Source organism: Chiloscyllium plagiosum, unplaced genomic scaffold, assembly GCF_037043375.1.
Source record: "Chiloscyllium plagiosum isolate Xiang-an unplaced genomic scaffold, Cpla_swu_hap1 HiC_scaffold_42, whole genome shotgun sequence".
Classification (NCBI taxonomy): Eukaryota; Metazoa; Chordata; class Chondrichthyes; order Orectolobiformes; family Hemiscylliidae; genus Chiloscyllium; species Chiloscyllium plagiosum.
Genome location: NW_028270180.1, coordinates 42674281 through 42684584, shown reverse-complemented (window position 1 = coordinate 42684584; position 10304 = coordinate 42674281). Strand labels below are relative to the sequence as shown.

Here is a 10304-nt window from a genome sequence, read left to right as displayed (position 1 = left end):
CATAGAGATATACAGCACAGGAAAAGGTCATTCGGCCCATTCAGTCCAAGCCAATCAATAACAGTTCCCTAACTATTCCAGTTCAATGTGTTCGCAATTGACACATTGCTTTGTGTGACTTGGCATTTCTTATATGCATCTAAATATTTCTCACATATTATGCGGGGCTCAGCCTCGACATGACTTACTGGCACTGAGCTACAGATTCACACCCTCTGTGTGATTTTGTTTTCCCCGATATCCTCCTGTCCTGACCTTAACCCTATGCCCTTGAGACATTTCTCCATCCATTAAGGGAAAATGTTTTGTTCTGTTTACTCTGTGTATGTCTACCATAATTCCACACATCACAATCATCTTCTCTCTCAATCTTCTCTGCTCCAAGAAAAACCCCAGTTTGGTGAATCACATTTCATAATTAAAAACTTCAAGCCCACGAAAAATCCTGGAATATCTCAACAATGCTGCCTTCTGTCTAATCACATTCCTTCCATAACATGCAGTCCTATACTACGCACGATGCTTCATGTCTGGCTTAACCAGTATTTCATTAATTTCCAGTATCATCTCCCAACACCTAATGTAAATGTCTTGGCTCATAAAAGCAAATACTCTTCACACATTCTTAGCCTTTTTATCCCCCTGCCACATTGCTATAAGGGATCGATGGGCATGAAATCCTTTTCAGGGTTCCACCATTCAAAACATAATACCTCTTAGTTTCTTCTGACCAAGTGCATCACCTTTGACTTTTCCAGAATGATTTCAATTTGCCATTTCTCAGCACAAGTGGCCAACCCTTCTGTATCTTACTGCAATCTAAAGCTATCATGTTCAGAACCTGACAACACGGCAATTTTCACTTCATGTGTGAACTTACTAGCCAAATCTCCTGCAGTATATTCTAAATCAGTTTTACATAATAGAGACATCAATAAATCAACACTGAATCCTGCAGAACACCACTAGACATTACCTTGCAGCCACACAAACATCCTACGGCCATTACTCTCTGCACTCCGCCACTCAGCTACCTCAGGATTCAATTCGTCAAATTGACTTGATCTCACCTGGCTCTGATCTTGACTATCATCTGGACATCGAATTATTCCTGCGAAAACTACCATCGAATTGCTCAGACATGACTTCCTCTCAATAAATTCGTGCTGAGAATTGTTGATTACTCTTCCAGATGAAGGTTAATTCCCCTCTCCATAGTTACAATGTGTTCCCTACTACTGAGTCTAGCTTGAGCCGAGCCTGTGGTTTCATTGTTTTTCCCTTCATCCGTCCTGCATAACAATACCACATTGGCAGTTTTGCCATATACCCTGTGGCCAGGAATTATAAATTATTACCAGCGACCCGCTATTTCATCCTTTCCCTGGCATACGTTTTATCTGCCCTGGAAATATAACTATTTTTCATCCAGCAAGACAGCACATCACATCATCTATCCTAAATCCTGAACAAAACATCACAACACTTCTCCATGTTTTCGATACCCACATATTCCCTCACACTGGCGAACATCAACAATCTTTACCCCGCTTCTACATCATTTCCTGCCTCGCTTGAAGGCATTATATTTGGAATATTGAACTGCCACTCCTCCCCCTCTCTCAACATGTCTCCATGATATGAACACTTCCTCCTTTATGCCGTTAACTCACCGGCCTTGTTTATCATGCTCCTATCATTGAAATGAATGCCATCCAACATTACTATCTCACCCTCTGATTTAACTGGCCTATCATTTCTGTGTCTTCTTGACTTCCTTGATGTGTCCTGTAATTTTAGCATTACATTGTCATTATCACATCGTCCTGCTAATTGTACAGTGTTGATCTCAGCTTCTATAACACTCTGCATAATTATGATACTTGTAATAATTAGGTTAGTATCTATTAGCCATAAAAAACTTTGTTATAATAGAACTGAATGTATTTTTTTATCAAATTTGTCAGATAATTTATGCAATGTTTTTCATAAAGGTCCATTTCTCCCGCCAACTATTCTTCTCACCGTGAGTCCCAGTGAAGAAATCGCAAGCAGCAAGTTTGCAACCATCATCTGTTCAATCATTGATTTCCATCCGAAGGAAATCTCCGTGACATTGTTGAAAAATGTCCAATCCGTGGATTCTGTTGTCTTCACGTCTCCTGTGTGTGAGGCGGATGGGAACTTTTCGGTGATGAGTCGGCTGACAGTCCCTTATGGTGAATGGTTCAACAGCGCAGTCCATACCTGCCAGGTCACTCATGGAGAGAACACTCAAAGTCAAAACATCACCACACCCCAGGGTAAGACATACATACGAGAGAACTAGAAATCATTTTGAACTCCGATGTGAATCAGATACACACATTGATCAAATTTAGTGAACAGCACTCAGGTGTATAGCATCCCATTCACAAATGTGTCATGTATTTCAGTTTGAGTGTTACATTGGCATTGCTCATAATTCAACATTATGTCAAATCAGAAAAGCATGTTTCCCTTTATGTTGAAGACATATAGACAGTGAGCTGGATTAATAGTCTTTTTTTAAAGTAGTTTGTTTGCTGACCACATTTTTGGAGAGGCAGAGTGCCGAATCCATACCTGGTGACTTGCTTAAGGATAAAGAGGTTGGGGTGGGGGAGGGATGCCTGTCTTGTGGGGGCCGGGGTGCAGGGTCAGAGAGGTATTTCTTTGAAACATAGAACATGCTGAGAGGCCGAGATTGGATGAACGTGGAGTAAATGTTTTGGCCGTAGGCTAGAGTAGGACATGAGTGCACCATTTGGCATTGAGATGGGGAAGAATTTCTTCAGCCAGAGGGTGGTGCATGTGTGGAATTCATTGCTGCAGAGGGTTTTGGAGGCCAAGTCAGTGACTGTATTTAACGTGGCGATAGATCGGTTAGTACATGGAGAAGGCTGGAGAATGGGGTAGAAGAACATACCAGCCTTGATCGAATGGCAGGGCAGACTCGATTGGCCGAACTGCCTCATTCTGCACCTTTATCTTACTATCTTGTGGTCTCAAAATGACATGGTAAAATGTGCAGCGACCCTTTTTTCAAAATAGATCAAAATATGTTCAGTGCTTCATTTCCAGTTCAGGAATGACCTGTTGTCCTTGTGCATTGTACGTCATAGATTTTATCTGGTACTGAGCTCTTCAACTTCATTCATGGGACCAGGCCGAAGACCAAATTGGTCTCACATTTGATTGATCTGGATAAACATGACCTAATTGAGCCTCTTTAAGATACTCTCTGCAATTAGTGGATGTGGCAGGAGAATACATTCTAGTGGTAAGGCTACAGTAGGGATGAACGATCTAGGAATTTGAGTCAGACTGATTGAGCCCAGGTGAGGATGGAAATGTTCATGCAGTGAGCAGTGGAAGTCTGAATAATACTCGCGCAAATTTCCATCAAGTTGGTAGAATAATTTAAGACACTCGTATTTTTTTAGTCTTTGTTCTACTAAGGAATTCACTGTTTTGTTTTTAGATCTACTCCAAATTTGACAGGAGTAATAATATCTCATGGTATGTTTTAGAGAATGATCTCACACCAATAATGTTAATTATTTTCAATAACGTTAAACATATTGATTAGAATTTCTGTTACTGATCACTGCCCCGTAACAACTTATATCCTGTGCAAGTACATGAGAACAAAGACAATAATTATGATTGATTACAGTTTGCCCAAAATTCGGGATGTAATTTGGCATTCAGAATGCCCAGCAGCATTTGCAAGTAAGTTTTATGAACATAGAAATGAAGTCGTTAAATTCAGATTACTCTTGTCACAAGTATGAATGGATGGACGTAAGTGAGAGAAGAACTCTGGAAGGAAGGTAATTCCATGTGTTACGCCATGGTATCTTTGATTTTACGTTTTCACAGGTTTCACTTGTTGCAAAGCCAGTGTTCTTTATGAATGATTACACGGGGCATGTTATAGATAATAACAAATGTTTTCACAAATCAAAATATATAAACAACAGGAACCATCATTTCATCAATAGTTGGAAGCTGCCATTTCAAAGTGGTTTCTTCACTTCATGTGGGAGTAGCCTGAAGGCTCGGTGTTTTGATTCGAAAGAGGCATTTTTCATTGATTTGATTTTTGTTTCAGAGGAGTTAATGAGTGCCACGATTACACAGTTAAAATTCTACCACCGCCAGTAGAACAGGTCTTACTGGAGGCGACGGTGACATTAACCTGTGTTGTGTCCAATCTTCCTTCTGGAGTCAATGTCACCTGGATACAAGAAAAGAAGACTCTGAAATCAGAGATTGCTAACCAGCCTGGAGAAGATCCCGACAGCGTGATCAGCAAATTGAGCATTTCTACTCAAACCTTGCTGAGTCACTTTAGTTTTGAATGCGTGGTGAACCATCCGTATCTACTGACTCCTCTGAGAGACTCCATCCGCAAGGGAAATGGTGAGCGGTGAGATAAAAGAACAAAGTATTCCATGTGTAATCTAGATCCAGTTACATACATGGCATGCTTAGATTGGCTCCAAATAATCTTTGCACCATGAAAGATGTGTCTGATGGCAGGATAGCTAAATATCTGATTGAGAACAGAATGGACCAAAGGTTGATCTTTTATGATTATAAGTCAAATAAAATAGGAAGAAACCTGGTTTGTGTTTTTAACATCAGCAATGACAAATGCACAGGATGTCTTAGTTGTGGGTTAGAAACATGGAGTCCACTTTCGAATAAAACTCTTTACTCTTAATGAACAGAATGGATATTATTCTGCTGGTTTAGAAAATGAGAGTGTATAAAGCCCAAATTTAAAAACAAAACTGGCATATTTTAATATGTAGTGAAATTGCAATGTTGATTCTGGATTTTTATAGTTGATTTATATTTGTTTCAAATATTCTGCAGGAGAAAAGCTACTGGGGCCATCAGTATCTATCCTACTGCCACCCACAGAAGACGTTTCCGCTCAGAGGTTTCTCTCCCTCACCTGTTTAGTGAGAGGCTTCTACCCCCGAGAGATCTTCATCAAATGGACAAACAATGACAAGCTTGTGAATCCCAATAACTACAAGAACAACGAGGTGATGGCGGAGAGCGAGAACACCTCCTTCTTCATGTACAGCCTGTTATCCATTACAGCGGAGGAGTGGGCTAGCGGTGCTTCATACTCCTGTGTGGTGGGACATGAAGCTATTCCACTGAAGATCATCAACAGAACAGTCGATAAATCCAGCGGTAAACCGAGTTTTGTGAACATTTCACTTGCACTGATGGACACTATTAATTCATGTCAATAAATAACTCAAAGTTGCTTTTAATAATTCAACAAAAGTAATAAAGCTTTTTCCCCAAATTGTGATTTAAATATACAACCGTTTAATTAATTGTGTTTCCCATTTTTACTTATATTCCACCTGTAAAGTTAAGTTGGATTATTAACAGGTCGAGGATTCGTGTCTTGTGCAGTTAATGTCCCCTGCTCAAGTAAACTTAGGATCAGAGGCAAAGTAAAGCTCACTCAATGCCAGATTCTGCAAAGTACCTTAACCATCTTAAATTCCATTTAAACGAAATCTGAAAATGCCCAATTTCTCTTAAGTAAATACTACGAACTTTGAACTTTGTTTTCCTGATTCCCCGATTGCACATTCTCACAAAATTCATGTCGGCTTTAAACTGCCACAATGCAACAATTGCAACCGCAATCTTAAGAGACATTTGGCATTAGTTTTGATTGGAAAATGCCAATCGCAAACAGTGCAGAGTCAGTTGAATATAACCCTTCATTTTGTGGAAGGAGGGATCTTGTACCAGTGCAGTGGTTGACAGAATGCATCTTTATTTCCACACCAAAGAGACCCGAAAGGAAGGTTATTGTTGTTGAGCAGAGGTAGGGGGAGAGGGGAATTATTAATGGTCTGTACTCTTACTCACTCTGCAGAGTTTTCAAGATAGAAGTCCTCTGTAATGTAACCCAGTTGCTGACAGTCCAGTCAGCTAGTTGTTTACTGTCCGAAGATTCCATGTTTCCATGTAAAATAATACCTTTTTATCTGCCTAATTCAATTGACCCTATTAATCGTTTGTTAACATTGACTCCCCTTAATCCAAAACTGGTATTTACATCATCCCAGTTTGTAGTCCATAGTTTTGTCTCCATTTTCTGGAGCACATGGGATAAATTCTGGTCTTCGAACATCTGACATAATTTTGCTTCACGTACAGAACATTTGTAGATATTTTGTAATAAGCATGTTCAGAAATGCAATTCTGCATATCTGGAGTAGTGGGGATTTGAGCTCAGGTCTCTTGTCTCAGAGACAGAAATTCTTTCGCTGCAACAGAGGAGTTGCTCATATCGAGGGCCGAAGGGCCTGTTCTGCGCTGTATTGTTCTTTGTCCTTCAGCATCGATCTCTCCACGACGATCAGAAATGTTCCTGACAACATCTGGGTCAGATATAAATGTTGACAATCCATAAAAACTGGAACAATAATACAAATTACTGTCTAGTATAAGAGCTGAAACAGTTGCAGAGAAATGCTCACAAATACACACCTAAAAACACATACACAGGCTCTCACCTAAAGACACATGCTTATGCACACACACAAACATGCACACAGATGAACTGTCACACACTCTTACATACACAGAGCCACACATGCAAATGGTACTTGAACACTCATCTAAGCTCCCACAAAAACGCACATACACAGAAAGAATAGCACGTGCACAAGTGAACAAGGATATCCACACATAATTACGACAAAGCATAGACGCAAATTAATACACAAATGGACATGACTGCATTTCTATTCATGCAGCATAATGCTGACCGACATACATTCATACGCACAAAGATACAACATCTAAAAAATGTCCTCCCACATGTAAACTCACACAGGCACATATGAGCACAGGGTTAGACATTAATATTATTATTTTTTTAATTTTCAAAGTCACAAACATATGATTGCAGAGGCAGCTTAATTTATTTTTAAACCACTTTGATCAGCACTTATACATGTCTCACACACACATAAATTCAGAGTCTCACATGCAGACGCGCAAGTAATGGGGCATTTATTAAACAAGGAGAATGGCACAAGCGTCAGCAAACATCCACACATAATAACACAAACAAGCACATCAGGCAATGGGTTTAGGATAGATTGCCACACAAACAGAGATCATCACGCAAAGATTAACATCCACCAAACATGACGTTGCTTGCTCACATTTATTGAGCACAAACATGAAAATAATCTAATGTAGGCAGGATCTGAAATAGACAGATCCTGCTGTCTATTGGTAGGATGGCACTAATGAAAACTAGACACGCACAAGGACATTACATGATAAACATAGGCGTCAACGAAGTGTCATTTTAGCATGATGATGCTTACACATTGTGAATGGAACAAGATTTACATACAAAATACACGTGAGCACATCAGCAGTAAAGAATATGAGTATGTTTATTCATGCACACACTCCAAAATGGGCAAGTGCAAAGTAAGAGACACGCATTACCACATCCACAAACACAAGGAAAACATCAAGCAGTAGAAAAAATAAATTAAGAGAGACATGTACAAAAACTTATTCCTAAATATGCAGATCCGACAAACAAAAATATGAAGCAATGTTTTTACTGTGGATGAAATTTATATTCATGATTTGCCAAGCAATTGGTCACCAATATATCATGAAGATGAGAACAATATTTGAACCTTTATCCAGTGATGGACAAATTTTTGAACTAAACTGCGGTCACAGCCCATATTGAAAGTATAACGATAAAATTAAAATATTTGTTCTCAGCAAATAATCCTCAAATGATAATATTCTTCAATAATAGATTAAAAGGCAAAGTAATTCGAAGTTTTCTGGCACGGAGAGTAAGGAAAAATGTGCAGCTAGTATTAATAATTTCTTGCTGAGAGTCAGTAATGCATTAATACATGCAGATAGAGAGTCAAACCTGAGAAACACCTGACTGCCTAAAGAAGATGTAACGGTCTCGAATTACAATACTTAGGTGCAGATAGATCAGTCAGGATCAATAAACAATCTGAATACGTTCTCTCGGCTTTATATTCATAGATTCAATAGATCACACTTGGATTGAAGACTATGAGGATGATAATGGCAACATCTGGACAACTGCTTCCACATTCATCACTCTGTTCTTCCTGAGTATTTTCTACAGTGCTGCCATCACTCTGGTGAAGGTGAGAGTAATCAAATATTTCACACAGCAAGGAGCCAAAGATGTCTTGTGAAATATCAAAGTGTGCCACTGAATACAATTGAGAACCTGAATGCATCTGATCATAAACATCTGCATCATGACTTTATCTCTCTTTTCCAGGTTACGTGAATGAGTTGTGGACACCGTAGATTTTCCTTATCTGTTTATCAAAGCTTCTGAATTCCCAATCTACAATCTGTCCTGTTGCTGACTCGAACAGTGAGTTCACTTAAGTTTGTCAGTGTGTAACTGTAATAAATATTGATGGCCTTTCGCTTTCACTTTGATATCTTTGAGATTATTATAGTTGGAATAATTTATAACTTCCCAATTCAACTTGTTTTTTTTTTATTGTTCCTTATTCATAATGCTTGCCTCCCTTATACGTTGAGCCCTTGTATTCTCTTTCTGGCGATTGTTACAGATGTACATAAAATTCACGGCGCATAGTGCATGCAATCTCGTCTCAATGTCGCATCCAATCAATATATTCACTTCTATTAACTTTAACATAAGCTTTTCGATAAAAATGCTTCTGAAATGATTAATAAATCTTGAATGAAATGCACTAACTTTGAGTTTGCTTGATTCTTTCTTCAAGTCCAATAAGTAAAAATAAAGTTTCCCAAGTTTACACGTCCCACTCCCTTCCCCGCAAACACTTTTCACTTGATCTGTCCAGTTGTGTTTCATCCAGTGATAAGGTTAATGCTGCGCCACCAAGGGGACCACTAATATAAATGCATCTTTCACACTGTCTGCCTTATAGAATTCTCCAGAGGCAGAATGATGTGACACCATTTCCTCTTAAGCACAAATCGTCACACCCACGGGTCGTGTGATAATAGACATCAGGAACACTGCTCCACAGAAACGTATAAGAGGCAGGCAATGGAATTAGAAAGTTGAATCTGTTTAAAAACTAAAACTAAAAGTACTCCCAATGTCAGGACAGCCTGGGTTAGTAATGCACAACTCGACACCCCAAATGTCCAACTAAACGTTCATCAGCCAAAAATGTCAACGTTCAGTCACATATGCAGGTACAACAGATGAACAAACCAAGGGTAGATTCTCTCAAGTGGAGTTTTCTCACACATATGACTCATGGAGCATAAACTCTAGGATCTATTTGACACACCACACCTCTCAAATCATATTAAGTGAGGCTGTGATATGTTTTATACAGGAATATCACTGAACAGAAGCACTCAAAAATTATAAATCACAGCTCGATTTCGATCAGACAAGGCAGAAATCAGATGTACAGTCCGATTCCAGCACCAATCATTGCAACTGTTTGCAGAGTCTGGATCCGATCTGGTCTCGAGACTCTGAAGACGTCTCGACTGGTCATAGTGTATGAGTTCGGGAAGCTATATATGTAGTAGGAATCCCTTATGAAAACAATAGTAGATTTTTCAAATAATCCATCAATTTAGATTTGCCTCCGCCAAATCTGATATCTAGAACACCCAACGACCTGTAACTACTCGAGGCCTGATAAGAAATTCACACAACAAAGCTTTCCCATGTATTTTAATTTATCATTTCATCGTTAAACATGAAATTTATACCTCTGCAAGGGACAAATGATCAACTTAAATACAGACATTTACACACATATGCCTTCTCAAATTTGAAATGAAATGCTCATTTGAAGAAATTCGGCACACACAGAGGCTCTCCCTAAACGGTTAGAACATTAGTCGCATATGTTGTGGTTCTGTTCGCCGAGCTGAGAATTTGTGTTGCAGACGTTTCGTCCCCTGTCCAGGTGATATGCTCAGTGATTGGGAGCCTCCTGTGAAGCGCTTCTGTGATGTTTTCTCCGTCATTTATTGTAGTATGAATCTGCCGCTTCCAGTTGTCAGTTCCAGCTGTACGCTGCAGTGGTCGGCATATTGGGTCCAGGTCGATGTGCTTATCCACAGATCAATCACAACTGCTGTTTCAAAGCATCACGCCAGGCAAAAAGGGAATGCACCTTGAATGTCATAATTAATCCTGAGTCCGCTGCACATTTTACAGGAGCAGAAATCATCTA

General features: G+C 39.3%; 1 gene segment (V, D, J or C); it reads left to right on the top strand.

The window, feature by feature from the left end:
* The first annotated feature begins 2157 nt into the window (after window positions 1-2157).
* Window positions 2158-8715, top strand: LOC148137591 (Ig heavy chain C region, membrane-bound form-like). The segment is given in 5 exon segments: window positions 2158-2303; window positions 4136-4446; window positions 4906-5235; window positions 8110-8237; window positions 8378-8715. Coding segments are annotated over 5 exon segments (858 nt in total).
* Window positions 8716-10304: the final 1589 nt, after the last annotated feature.